The sequence below is a fragment of the Conger conger genome, chromosome 10 (assembly GCF_963514075.1).
Source record: "Conger conger chromosome 10, fConCon1.1, whole genome shotgun sequence".
Classification (NCBI taxonomy): domain Eukaryota; kingdom Metazoa; phylum Chordata; class Actinopteri; order Anguilliformes; family Congridae; genus Conger; species Conger conger.
In genome coordinates, this window is record NC_083769.1 from 16,723,640 (window position 1) to 16,738,747 (window position 15,108).

Genomic DNA, 15,108 nt, shown 5'->3' on the forward strand with positions numbered 1-15,108 from the left:
AGTCTTGTTACACAACCAGAAATTTGAGCAAGCAGGCTGGCAAACTTCACATATTTATGACAGATTATAACATCGGTAGATGTACATAATCTGGGTATGGTTACCAAATCCGTTATTTCAACTATAAGTCAGCAATTTACAAAGTGCACAAGCTTTGTGTAGTTGTCCAAGCAAGGTATACAAAGACCACAGCATTGAGCAGTAAAGCTGGTCTGGTCACCCTTCTAGCTAACAGTGTACAGGGGAAAACCTGATCCTAGATCAGCGCTCCTACTCTGAGACACTATGAATAGGTTTCATACCTGCAGATATATCCTAGTTCCCATTTACAGGTTCCGTTTGGGATTAACTATGAGTGTTTGTGTGCTTGTTTGTTTGCGTGAGTCGCCGAACATGTTTTTGCATCTCCCATTATGGAAACAGATGAGATGACAGATAGAGGAACCCATTTAACAAGACGACCAGCGTGATCGCGTCTGAGACGGCCGGTCTAAAAATACCCCCTCGGCAGAGAATGAGGATCTGATTGGCGTTAATGGAAAAGAGCGTGCTCTGTTTTTCGTAATTTGTTTTTCCAACGCTATCGTCGCCCTTGAAGCGCGCTGTGTTTTCAAAGGTGCTGTGAAACCCACGGGGATTGAAAAAAAAAGACTCTTATCTGCCGAAGTCTTGTCTTTAATAGAAACAAGGTGCACCCCATTAGAGGAGAAACAACGTCTCTGTTCAAGGGAGACAAACAGGATCTCTTCGTAGATCAAATACATTATGTGCACACAAACACCATTCAGTGACTGTGGCCTGGTTCACCACTGGCATGGAAAAACAAATATCTCTTACAAATACTGTCAGAAATAGGCTCTGGCACCAAAAAGCATTGCACAATGAAGGAAGAACTTCAAACCCTATCCGCACCACGCCGTGTTTACCACCACTGTAACCATGAAGAACAGCGGTTGGGAAGGCACATGACACAGCAGAAGAAAAAAAAAAAAAAATGCTGTGTAGCGGTCTAACCCGCAGGGTCTTTACCGGTCATGCTGTGGTCCTTGTTGACGCCGTTGTAGAGCTTGCAGTGCACTAGAGCGGCGTCGAATAGCCACTGGCCGAAGAGGTTGAGGATGCTGTTGACCTTTGGCCTGGAAGGGGCGGGCAGGGGGCGGGGCTCCAAGCTGGCCTGACTGGGACTGGACAGCGGAGAGGTGGAGCTCTGCTGTGACACTTTAGGGTGGGAGATGTTTCCCTGCGAAAGTGAATTCAAACATGATCAGTAAAGAAGCACACCCATGCTAGTGCAGCCAAAGCTACAGGCACAGGGTTAAATGCGCTCTGATCGAGCACATGTGACCCTGACTGAATTATACAGGTAAATTAACACCAAACGTTACATTCTTGGAGAGAGGCTTGTACACAGTTTGGCTTAATAGTTAACAGACTGCTGGTCTAATTAAGTTGTAAGAAGCAATAACACAAAAAAGCACGAAAAAAACCTTCATGCACATGCCAATGCACACACACCTGCAGACGCACACAAACACTCACACAGACTAATATAAATAGCCACACGTTTATTAGGACCCCATTTTCTTAGTTAGACATAGACAGTAAAAGTAAGAATGAGGAGTCCGGAACGGGCTCCGTGGTTCCTCCTGCATACCTGGGACACTGCGGGTCAGAACGGTTCTGACCGTGCCCAGCGGGAGATGGGACTTACCGTGGAGCCCTTGTTGGAGTTTTTGATGACCACGGTGGGCCTGTGTTTGCGGCTGTGCGGGGGCGTGGTTGCCGTGGCGGCGGGGGGCTGGGTCATGCTCAGTCTGTTGACGGGGGTGGGGGGGGCGCTGTCCGACTTGAGCCGGGAGACACCTGGGGGGGGGGGGGGGGGGGGTGAAGTCGGGACTGTGATCGGAATCAGAGCCACGGGACGTTTGAACCCACGGTCCAATAGAGTTAGATCATCTCAGTTTAGCAGCACTGGTATGCAGACCAGGGTGAAATACGTCACTGTTTTGGATTCAAACACATCTATGCTTTACTGAGCTTGTCTGGTGTATTGGAACCTATGAAATACTCACAAAAAGTGCCAACCCCATCTTCTGGTTCTCTTGGTTCGGTCAATGGCACCAGGCAAGATCAATTGAGCACAGGAAAGTATTTGAATCCAAAGCAATTACGTATTTCACCCAGGTCTGCTGGCAAGACAGCGTCCACCAGACAACTGGAAGCAAGTGCTAAAAATGATCCAATTTCTGATCAATGATCTGGATGATCAATGACCATCCTTACTGTGCGCTGCACTGCTCTGACAAGCGAGCACAGCACACTCCCCAATGCACAGCCTATCTGAAGCAATGACACTTGCTCATAAATGCAAGCCTTCCCAGAGATCACATTGCATAACAGTGTAGATGAAGAACAAACACACCCCACCCTGCTCCCAAATTCACCTTTATAAAACCAGCACACCTTGAAACCCTTATGAAACAGTGTCCTCATACCAAAAGTGAGAAAAAAGTTTACAAGTTCATTGAGCAAGGCTTAGTAGCCTACAAATTTAACAAAATATCAAGCTGTAGGTGAAACATTTATTCATTCCGTAGGGAGATAAAGATCACTTCAGTAGCCTACTCAATTCAGAGGCAACAGATGTGATTGGTGTTGTGTAACAGCATTAAATTCACCTGAAGGGGAGTCTTGAGAGCTAGTAAACGAACGCACCCAAAGTGTAAATAGGTCAGTTTAACAAGTTGCAAGCCCTGAGGTTTGCGAAGAGTCACCAGTTGCAGCTTGCCGTGTCATGAGTCTAACCTTTAAATTGTGTTTAAAGTCTTCAGGCAAAAAGAAGACTGATTTTTAAACATTTTCAGCTGTCCACCATGATGCGGTGGACCGGGCATGACATCCAAGCTGCATTTCGGTGACAAAACAACAACCGGAGAGCGACAGATTATTCTCTTGAAAACTGATAATTCTATGCTACAGTAAATTTAACCTATGTGTTTTAATTTTGAACCACATTTGAAGTGGAAAGTGTTGATGGGGTCGGCAATTAGCGGGTGCCTGCTCACAATTGTATCACTCAGCTAAATAAATGTCCACTCTACAACAGTAGGCATCTTATACACTACTGCACAGTGTGCTACATGTCAGGTTTCGGGAGAAAGTCCCTGGGAGCTTCTCAGGGGTTGAGTAACGCACCTAAGAAGGCGTCCACCAGGCAGCTGACCCCGCGCATGGCCCTGAAGAAGATGTGTGGGAGCTGCTTGAGGCAGGGGTGCTGGACGATCTCTGGGGGCACCCCGCTCACGTTCAGGAGCTGCTCCTGGAATTTGGGCGTGGTGCTCACGATGGCCGGGTTGCTCAGGTCCACCGGGTTGCTGGAGAAAGGTAGAGATCGCACCATGAAGACTCCTGTTCCCCGATTCATTCTGCCCGGAAACGGCTTGCCCAACCTTTAACTCAACCTACACTGATATTGAGCAAATGTCTAGCCCTCTAGATAGACTTCTAGTGCACTCTGGTTCATTCGAGACATTGGAGTCTATATGCTACGTTGGCAACTGAAAACTTAAAAACTCAAAACTTGAAATCAAACTTCATTATGGTTCAATTCAATGAAAAGTATTACATTTAGAATTTTTAAGTCTTGAGATGACAACTCTGGCACCGTGATATATTGGTTACAACCCCCCAACATGTCTTCCACATTGATTAGGCGTTACAAAATGGTCCAGTTTACAGGTCTCTCATATGTGGAACAAGATGGCAGAAGCTAAGGCGGGCATAGCAGAGGGGGGATGTGGAACAAGATGGCAGAAAGTAAGGCAGGCAGAGCAGAGGGGGGATGTGGAACAAGATGGCAGAAGCTAAGGCGGGCAAAGCAGAGGGGGGATGTGGAACAAGCTGGCAGAAGGTAAGGCAGGCACAGCAGAAGGGGGATGTGGAACAAGATAGCAGAAGGTAAGGCAGGCACAGCAGAAGTGGGATGTGGAACAAGATGGCAGAAAGTAAGGCAGGCAGAGCAGAGGGGGGATGTGGAACAAGATGGCAGAAGGGGGAAGGTAACACTGGTTATTGCGATGTGGTGTTTTGGCTGGACCTCAGCATGTGCAGGAAGCGGAACCAGGTCTGAGCCACGCAGTCGTTGTCCATCTCAGCCGGAATCAGGTTGGCGTCCTCGTCCGGAACTTTGAACAGAGGGAACGACGGACCGTAGGTGAACCGCAAAAGCCTGAGTTAAAAGAAAAACACACCCGTAAAATTGCATTTCCGTTCCAGGAGGAACCCACTTGTACACTACTTTGCATTCAGTGAATCATTACATCCAATTGCAATTTGTGTATTATAAGTTACATTGTAATTGAAATTACTAGATGTATTAGTTTTGGATTAAGCAAAATATAATGCGTAATCCTCATTTTATTTTGTTACTGCAAGTAGATGTCTAAATATACTAGTCCTAGTAACGGTTTCCCAGACAAAGATTAAGCTTAGTCTTAAGACTAAAAACATTTCCCAAATTGCTGATATCCATTGAAATAGAAAACCTCTTAGTCTCTTAAACTAGGCTTAATCCTTAATTCTGATTTCTGAGAAATTAGCCTATACAGTTTAATTATAACAATTACTATTACAATTAAGTCTAAGGTGACCTAGGGTGTAGTTGTCTTTTTGTACACTGTTCCATGTGGTGCTCAGACTACAGTGTTCATAGCCTGCATGTACTTCCAACAGAGGTACTTCCAAGAAAACTGAAAATGAAGAAAATCTCAATCTTGACCATTCTGAACAGGAAGTGAGGTGTCCCCCCCCCCCCGGACGTCACCTGGAAGTGAGGGCGGAGATGACCTTGCTCCACTGCTCCACCACTGGGGAGTGGTGTCTCCAGTTAGCCAGCATCTCTCTGGCGGTTTTCCAGTAGGGCGGGGTGGGGAAACAGCGAGCGCAGGCCAGGAGCCACACCTCCAGGAGCACGCTCACCAGCTTCTCCGCCAGCTTCTCAGCGATTCCACCTGCGCGGGTCAGCACACTCAATCACCAACTGACACCCAAACCACCAACATCATCACCATTTAATCCCCAACTGACACCCAAACCACCGACATCATCACCATTTAATCACCAACTGACATCCAAACCACCAACATCATCACCATTTAATCACCAACTGACACCCAAACCACCAACATCATCACCATTTAATCCCCAACTGACACCCAAACCACCACAATCATCACCATTTAATCACCAACTGACACCCAAACCACCAACATCATCACCCACCCAAACCACCAACATCATCACCATTTAATCCTCAACTGACACCCAAACCACCAACATCATCACTATTTAATCCTCAACTGACACCCAAACCCCCAACATCATCACCATTTAATCACCAACCGCACTGACGCCCAAATCACCAACATCACCACCATTTAATCACTAACTGACACCCAAACCACCAACATCATCACTATTTAATCACCAACCGCACTGACACCCAAACCCCCAACATCATCACCATTTAATCACCAACCGCACCAACATCACCATTTAATCACCAACTGCACTAACACCCAAATCACCAACATCACCACTTAATCACCAACCGCACTGACACCCAAACCACCACCAACATCAGCATTTAATCACCAACCGCACCAACATTACCATTTAATCACCAACTGCACTAACACCCAAATCACCAACATCACCACTTAATCACCAACCACAGACACCCAAACCACCACCAAAATCAGCATTTAATCACCAACCGCACCAACATCACCATTTAATCACCAACTGCACTAACACCCAAATCACCAACATCACCACTTAATCACCAACCGCACTGACACCCAAACCACCACCAATATCAGCATTTCATCACCAACTGCACTAACACCCAAATCACCAACATCACCACTTAATCACCAACCGCACTGACACCCAAACCACCACCAACATCAGCATTTAATCACCAACTGCACCAACATCACCATTTAATCACCAACTGCACTAACATCCAGACCTCCAACAACATCACCATTTAATCACCAACTGCACTAACATCCAGACCACCAATAACACGGCCATTTAATCACCAACTGCACTGACATCCAAACCACCAACAACATCACCATTTAATCACCAACTGCACCAACATGGCCACTTAATCACCAACTGCACTAACACCCAGACCACCAACAACACGGCCATTTAATTACCAACTGCACTGACATCGCGCTTTTCCCCCAGTGACAGCTGACTGTTTTCAGTGCTTTTAAAAGCATAGCCACAGATCCAGGGCATTGGCTGACAGACAGCTGAGAGCTCTCTCCAACAGTGCACAAAGAAACTGCAATCACCACTCATGTGTCCATTCTCTGCTTTCCACAGTCTGAATTAAACCTTCAAATGCCTCTCAGCAGTGAACAGAAGGTGTGAAAATGGAACAGCCAGAGAGCAATATTAAACCGGTCCTACACTACAATGGCAACCATGATTCTCAAAGCCTTGGATCCCACCTGATACACAAAATGTTCTCATTACAAACCAGAAGTGCATACATAATCTCTTCAAAGAGGGGTTTTAAAAATCTGTTTATAGCTATAATGGTTTTTAAAACTACATTTCCCAGGATCCTCAGCATACATTGGAAAATTTCCTACAAAAGAACTGGGATAATAAAATAGGGGAATGAGGCAATCACCTTTGCATAGGAACCAGAAAGTACAGTCAGAAAGTATCAAATCACCATTCGGTATGGATCAATGGTTACACATTGGCTAAATGGTGCAAAGAAATGAAAAGGTAGCATGTCCAATCTCACACAGTCACAATGTAAGACCACTGTGACATCACTAGTGTCAGACGAGTCGCTGTGACATCACTATCGTCAAACCGCTGACCGTGACATCACAAACGTCAGACCGCTCACTGTGACATCACTAATGTCAGACCGCTCACCGTGACATCACTAATGTCAGACCGCTCACCGTGACATCACAAACGTCAGACCGCTCACTGTGACATCACTCATGTCAGACCGCTCACTGTGACATCACTCATGTCAGACGAGTCGCTGTGACATCAGAAATGTCAGACTGCTCACTGTGACATCACTAGCGTCAGACCACTCACAAATGGCAGTCACATCAGCAAACAGGGGGAAAAAGACAAAGCTAAAAAGACAAAGCCACACTACGCTCAGGCCCCTCTTAAACCTGGCTCAGCCCAATAGGAGCTTAACCCAAAGAGCAGTACAATGACAAAAGACACATAATTAATATCACAATTACAGTCATACTACCATTACAGATAAATAAAATAGAATACATATTAAATAATGGCTGTTATACAAACTCTGTACATTACTCCATCCGCCTGCAAAACCTGTATGTGTAGACGCATTTTCATCTGCAAAACCCCAAACACCGTTTACACTCGGTTTGTCCCTCTAGGCATCCGTAACCAGGAAGTTCCACAAACAGATCAAGATGCTGAACGACAAACGACGAATGACAGCAAACAAACGAACAATGGAAAAACCCAACGACCATAACCCAGATAAGAATGCATGCGTTTAACGTATGAATTTCTGCTTGGGTGTTTTTCTATTATAGCGGAGATATTGGGGATGAATGCTGATGTGACCTCACAACTACGCTATAAAGGCTGTGGGGAAAACGTAGTGTGTTTGATGAATGTCAAACAGTTTCTCTACTGTGACCAGCGACAGAGCCGTCTCTCTCTGTCACAGACAGGGCGCTGGTGCTGACTGACCTCCCACTGTGGGCGGAGCCAGCAGCGTGTCGCTGATGCGCAGGAGGAAGAGGAGCAGCACCTCCCAGGTCTCCCGCACCATGCTGCCAGACTCCCGCGCAAGCCTCTGCACCGCCAACAGCACCTGGTGGCACAGCCGATAGTGACTGGGGCTGTACTGCTCCGACCTGAGAGAGAGAGAGAGAGAGAGAGAGAGAGAGAGAGAGAGAGAGAGAGAGAGAGAGAGAGAGAGAGAGAGAGAGAGAGAGAGAGAGAGAGAGAGAGAGAGAGAGAGAGAGAGAGAGAGAGAGGGAAAAAGAAAGAGAAAGAGAGAAGGGGGAAGGAGAGGGGTGAGAGAGGGGAGAGAACAGGAAAGAGAGAGAGGGGAGGGGGGAGAGAAAGCAAGAGGGAGAAAGAAAGAGAAAGAGACGAGGGAGAGGGAAACAAAAATAAAGAGCAGGAAGGGGTGTAAGAGACAAGACAGCAAAAGAATGGATGGGCGAGAGAGAGAGAGAGAGAGAGAGAAATTGAGGATAGCAGAGACAGAAAAAGGGACACGTTCATTACCTGCAGGTCTCAAGCAATCAGAAAAGCAAGCAGAGCGGCGTTTTCTCTCCGACCCGCTGAAACGCTTGAGTGGCAGTTACCTGGGCTGGAAGAGGTTGAACAGGTGTTTGAGGATGGCCTGCACATACAGGTTGGGCTCCTTGACGATGGGCTGGGGGGTGGAGCCGCGGGGAGAGCTCAGAGCGCTCATCCATTCCGTGTACACGTCCACGCACAGCTTCACCGTCTCGCTGTCCGGAGGGAGGGTCAGGCCATAGCACAGAACCTCCATGGTCCATTTTACCTGCGCGGGCCGTGCAGAGCACAGGGACAGAGACACAGGGCTTTTCATCTGTATATTTAACACTGCGCTGGCTTTAATGTGCTGTACAGACGCAGGGCTTTTCACCTGTATATTTACCACTGCGCTGGCTTTTCACCTGTATATTTAACACTGCGCTGGCTTTAATGTGCTGTACAGAGACAGGGCTTTTCACCTGTATACTTAACACTGCGCTGGCTTTTCACCTGTATATTTACCACTGCGCTGGCTTTAATGTGCTGTACAGAGACAGGGCTTTTCACCTGTATATTTACCACTGCGCTGGCTTTTCACCTGTATATTTACCACTGCGCTGGCTTTAATGTGCTGTACAGAGACAGGGCTTTTCACCTGTATATTTAACATTTAACAACAGAAGAGAAAGAGAGAAGGATAGAGAGGGATAGAGAGATAGAGAGGAAGAGGGAGACAGTGTCCTGTCATTTTAGCCAGCCAAATGATTTTGATGGCGCAGAGTAGCACTGAAGCCGCCAGTCAGGTGGAGAAACAGTCAATACAAATACTTTGTGAAAATTATCAGGAGGGGACCTGCAGATATCTCAGCGGCCCCTCACAAAGCCTTACTGCCTCTGAGAGCTCACTTCACATCTGCAGCCGTTTAGCTGTACAAGCTGACTACCCTGGTGTTTTTACTTTAAGAGCTGGTTAATAGGATGGTAATGTAAGACTGTGGGTTCATTCGAATCACTTATTTAATCAATCACCTCATTCCTCAACTAACCCAGACATTTCTAGAGGTCCGCCATCTAGAGACATTCCAACCCCCTAAATTCTCCTTGAAGGAGCTAGGATCTATGAGCTACTGTAGGAGGCTCCCTAAGGATTCTTGAACAAGGAAACATGAGCACATCCTTTGCAGAAGTATTTCTCGAAACGTGCTGCGTATAAAACGATCGACCTGCGGATTGACCAATCCACATCTGCCACGTCCGTAATCGACGGGCCGTCGAACAGACGCTGGAAACAACGAGGGCGTTCCACTCGTCTAATAAACGCGCACTCGGTTCCTCCGTCCTCGGTTCCTCCATCCTCGCTTCCTTTCCTCGCCTCCTCCGGCGGGCGGAGTTACAAACTCAGAAAAGACGAATGGAACGGAAGGGTCAAAACAAGCGACAGGGACCGCTCACCTCTTTGTCGGTTTTGAGGAAGCTGTCGGAGACTGGAGCCGCCACCAGGGGGCGCACCACCGCGTTGGCCACCTCGCGGCCCACCACCGGAGGGTAGCTGTGGAGGACGCTCAGGTGACCCTGGTCGCTCAGCACCGCCAGGTGCAGGGACCGCCAGTCTGAGTACATGGTGCTTCTCCTCTATTCAATCCCTAGGCTGCCTGCAAGGAAACGGTAATGTCGGCTTTGGACCGGACCTTATGCTTTATGACAGTACGTGAGCGTGCGCCAGCCTTCAGAATGAAAAACACAGCAGAGCATGCTACGGTATACACTGAAGAGGTTATTAAAGTTCACTGGGTAAAAATGAAGGAAGTACCCAACTTCCTTGTGTGTCTCAGCTAGTGCGTATGTGTGTGTGTGTATGTGTGTGTGTGTGTGTGTATGTGTGTGTGTGTGTAAAAATGAACCCTAATGGCAAATGTGATTAAGAGAAGAGGATATCAACCTGAATTGAGATTACCGATTGGTTATCAAGAAGATTTATGACAGCCAGTGCTCATCAAAGAAAGACAGAAAAACCTGAACAGGTTTTGTGGTTTGTACAAAAATGATGCATATCTGGAAAAAGTACCAGCATATGGTTAAGAATAGTCAGTAAAATCTACACAACTGGAAAAGGGCAGCTTAATCCGACATGCTGTTAGTTTAGGCTATATTGTGTACAAGAACCCAAGTACAAAATGTAACAATGTAAAGATGACCATGAAGATGTCATGATACACTTTCATTTTGGTCATGACCCGTGTGGTTAACAATAACAGAAACCAGGAGCAGAATTGCAATGCTAAGGGTTTAATCAGGAATTAGGATCGATTCAGCAAAACGGACTCCTGGGTCATGTGCGAATTCCTCACACCGTCATTGTTCCTCATTTCCTCGGCGTGGCAAAACTGATAGGGGCACAAACCAGCATGAGCGAATGAAGCCAATTAAGCTTTTAATCGAGACTGTTCAGCGGACATGAATGCATGGTATTTTGTTTAGCTTTCAAACTCGTTCATCTAGTTCATCTAGAGGAAAAAAATCTCAAGCACCAACTTAGGTCAGACGTGGCACAATGTCAATCATATTTGACATTTGCGGTTAAACAGAGGTTGTGGTTGTTCAGTAGGCACATCTTAAAGTGCATGTGTATCCATATCCCACAATGTAAGTATCAGCTGTAGTATCTAGCTGGTTAGGCAAATGTAACCTAGCTATACAATTGTGGCACTGGCGCAAATTTTCAAATCTGCGTCGCTGTCAGTGTCACGATTCTACCCCAAAAAAATAGTAACGTTAGCTAACAGCTAACGCTACTCTAATGTTACCTAAATTGATAGTAAGGTTACTCAATCGACTGCTAGTATTTAAAATATCACAGCATTTGCAAGTCTAACATGGAGGAAACCGACAGTCAGGCGACTGATGCCGAAGGTCGGAAGCCAAGCTGCTGCTCAGGTGATTAGCCGGTAGCTAAGAAACAGTAAACAGGCTGGCGTAGCCTAGTTTCGCCGTCTACCGGCGAAATCCCACGAGCAAATGCGGGACAATGCTGCGAACGTAAATTCCCCAATGCCGGTTTCAGTGAGATAGAAGGCCGCAATGCGGGAGAAATATCTAAGGTTAGCTTAGCTGCTAAATGTACAAACACGTCCCCAGGCTTATGCGTGAATGTTCAGCCGCCTACCTGTGTGACAGTAAAAGATGGACATTCTTCATAAGGAGGCAATTTGCAGAGCAGACTCACAGCTCCATAACTCCTGTCAATGGAGATACGAAAATATTTTACCGCACCGTCTCCGTCCGGCGGAGCTCGGTACTGTCATCTGTAAGACTCCGCCGACTGCTAGAGGTAGCAAGTTAGCAACGACAGAACTGTTTGGTTGCACTGTTGCACTGAGTTCTGTGAAAGCAACCAGCTTCTTCTTCTAGGTCGAAATAGAATATTACAGGTGAGATGTTCCGCCCCCTGCTGCTGTGGATGACACCATCGAAAGCTTCCTGAGAAAGAAACTCTTGAACTGCGTGACTTCGAAAATAAATAAATTGAATCGCTCTTATTCTGCTAGAAAATACGTATTATTTAGATAACACATTCTTTACATTACGGGGTTTTAAATAAACGACTGATTGTATAAACTATATATATTTTTATTCATAAACTAAAGTACTCTGCACCATAGATTTTTTAGATTTTGTTTTCTGCATTAGTGTCAGTAATAAAATTTTGAGATTTTCAAACATTCAGTTTAGTTATAGTGAATTATTTGCATTTTGTTTGCATAAAACAGCAAAGACCACTTTTCAGGTAAAAACTTGATGAAGGATGTCTGAGGTTAACTGGATAGCCAGAAGCAAGCGAGACAGCCAAAGTCTGCAGAAGAACTGTGGCAAGTTCTCCAGTATGGTACAGCTTTTTAACCAATTATTTTCTTTTAAAACTGCAGGATAGTGTACCTAAGAGAAATGATGCAGTTTTAAAGGTAAATGGTGAAACAAATCAACACATTTTGATTTGATTTAGTTTTTAACTTTTCACTGCCCTTTATAGTAATTTTTCAATATTCAACATTATTTATTTAATTTATCTTTACTTTACAGATTTTCTTGCTGACATTAAGAACAAACACAGCAACATAACCACTTACTTTTTAAAGATCCTGCGTCTTGGCAAGCTGGAATTTCCTGCTATAATGCTCTCCTTAGCAATTGTAAGTCTTTGGGTCCTGTCTGTAACTATGGAGTGACTTGCCTCCACAAAGTGTTATTGCCAATCCGCCTGAGGGGAGTTACATCAATAACCTCAGCTATAATTACGATATTATATACTATAATTGAGTATATAATCCTTTGGGTGGGGCCGGCCCTGCCAGCACCTGGGCATGACCATGTTTTGGACCATATATGCTTCCCAGGATACTGTTGGTGGTACCCTGGGCACAAGAAACACAGCTGAAATGTTGGCCCTATCTTAATAAATAATGCCACAATAAAGATCATTCCCCTGTCCCCGTCAAACTTTGAAGGGTTTACCTTGCCTTTAGAACAATGAATCACAAACAGGCACATGTATGGTTTACCAACATTCATATTTTTGATACAACTGTATTATCTGGCCTTCTCTGTAACTACTTTGTCTGTTTTCTAGCATTGGGCCTGGGACCACTTCTGCATGTTCCCCAAAATAAAATAAACAGTGCGTATGATTTATTAGTCATGTCCTAAAACCTGTCAAAATACATCATCCTTATCCCACCTTTGGTTGAGCACACCAATCTTAATGGTGACCAGACATTATTAAATATTTTTCATTTTGTGTGATATAGCAAGCAATCACTTGCAGTGTAGTACCTCTATAGCAAGTATGACCTTCAGAGGTAATAAAATGTGTTGTTTTATAACTACACAATATCACAATCATCACAACAAGTCTTCTTATTATGAGAAGACTGCACTTTTATTAATATTACAGTTGAAAACCCCCCCCCCCCCATAAAAACAGTCAGTGCTGAGCAGCAGAAGGGACAAGTTTAACAAAATCGTTCTTAGCCATTGACTTGAGGGAAAGCCAACATACACTAACTGAGCACTTTATTAGGAACATTTTACTTTATTACCCCTACTTATTCATGCGATTATCTAATCAGCCAATTGTGTGGCAGCAGTGTAATGCATACAATCATGTAGATACGGGTCAGGAGCTTCAGTTAATGTTAACATCAACCATCAGAATGTGGAAAAAATGTGATCTAAGTGACTTTGACCGTGGAATGATTGTTGGTGGCAGACAGGGTAGTTTCAGTAACTCAGAAACTGCTGATCTGCTGGGATTTTCATGCACACTTGTCTCTAGAGTTTGCAAAGAATGGTGCAAAAAACAAAAAAAAAAGTCCAGTGAGCAGCAGTTCTGCAGACTTGTTAATGAGAGACATCAGAGGAGAGTGGCCAGACTGGTCAAAGCTGACAGGAAGGTGACAGTAATGCAAATAACCACACATTACAACAGTTGTATGCAGAAGAGCATCTCTGAACACACAGCGCATCATAACTCTAAGTGGATAGGCTACAGCAGTAGAAGTCTAGAAAATAAGTCTAATAAATTCCTAATAAAGTGCTCACTGAGTGTATACGGCTATGTGTTAATGGTTATAATAATACTTTAGATTAGGGGGTAATTTTCACCACATTAACAGCCCAAGGTAGGGTGGCAGTGTAGTATAACACCGTAAGCTGATAGGTTCAATGGTAGGTTGCAGGTTATATTTCCCAGTGCAGTACAGCTACAGTACCCTTGAGCAAGGAACACAACCTGAATTACTTCGGTATCAGTCCAAGCATATTCCAGATTGTGGAAGAACATCTGTTAAATGCCTGAATGTAAAGTACTTGAAGACACCCCTCTCTGGTGCAAGTATACCTGAAAATCCAAGTTATTGGATTCCTTCATACCATGTTTTTTTCCCCAGAAGTCACATAGTGTACGCTTGAAATGTCCTTGGATCATGGCAGCTATCCATGGAAATGACTTATGATAGCAAGGACGATGTTATTATAGCCCTCTTTGCCACAAGACGGCTCAGAGTGCCTTTTCTTTTGGTCCGCTGGCTATAAGTGGCAGTTCACAGAACATTAAAAAGCCCATGCGACTGGGCTTCGACCCCACTGAGAACAATCCCAGGCAATTTTTTGGTCAGTTAGAGGGCAATTCAGTCCAGTCACAGGACAATCTGGCAGCCAATGATGCGATCCCTTCCCAGTGTGTGGGCCAGAGCTGGGGGGGGGGTGGGGTGGGGGCAGGGGGGCGGATGCCAGACTTAAATGATTTACCTCGGTCAGAAGCATTATCCTGCTCAAAAACCCACTGAACCCTAATGATGCAGTGCTGAATCTCAGACTGTGCAGGAGCCAAAATGGAGTTCCATTGGGGGAGGGTGCGGTGCTATCTTCTTCACTATAAGAGGCAGTGAAAATCGGATCCTGGCCAATGAAAAATAATGAAGGGTCGGAGAAGGTCGGAAACCACGGTGCCTTGATAGCATACAAGCTGCTATTCACCTTTCATTGCTTTTCCTGTCCTTTCCTGTTTTGTTTATTTATTTTTGTGGTATTGTGCAGTTTTTCAAATGATGCTGGGTACAGGCCACAGACAATTTTGTCAGTTTAATCATTTATATATTTTTCAATCCTAAAATGGAGGAAAATGGAGGAAGGGAGGGTAGAGGGACACACATTAATAGTTTATCTTCTCTGTTTAAATATTTGTGCTGTTGTTTATTGCTGCATAATAATGATAGGCTTTGAAGG

At 45.1% G+C, this 15,108-nt stretch overlaps 1 protein-coding gene across 5 annotated transcripts in view; it reads right to left on the reverse strand.

Annotated features, from left to right (window-relative positions):
• Positions 1 to 11,700, reverse strand: part of LOC133138936 (ral GTPase-activating protein subunit beta-like) — a 31,168-nt gene extending 19,468 nt beyond the window's left edge. For 4 of the 5 annotated variants that reach the window (XM_061258091.1, XM_061258089.1, XM_061258090.1 and 1 more), the window contains exons 1-9: positions 11,492 to 11,700; positions 9,781 to 9,980; positions 8,412 to 8,614; positions 7,786 to 7,952; positions 4,823 to 5,009; positions 4,097 to 4,228; positions 3,196 to 3,374; positions 1,712 to 1,863; positions 1,030 to 1,240 (exon numbers count right to left, since the gene is read on the reverse strand). In XM_061258091.1, the coding sequence (XP_061114075.1) occupies positions 1,030 to 1,240; positions 1,712 to 1,863; positions 3,196 to 3,374; positions 4,097 to 4,228; positions 4,823 to 5,009; positions 7,786 to 7,952; positions 8,412 to 8,614; positions 9,781 to 9,948 (1,399 nt within the window). In that variant the 5' untranslated portion in view covers positions 9,949 to 9,980; positions 11,492 to 11,700. The remainder of the gene's footprint in view (positions 1 to 1,029; positions 1,241 to 1,711; positions 1,864 to 3,195; positions 3,375 to 4,096; positions 4,229 to 4,822; positions 5,010 to 7,785; positions 7,953 to 8,411; positions 8,615 to 9,780; positions 9,981 to 11,491) is intronic. The other variant, XM_061258088.1, reaches the window with a different exon arrangement.
• Positions 11,701 to 15,108: the final 3,408 nt, after the last annotated feature.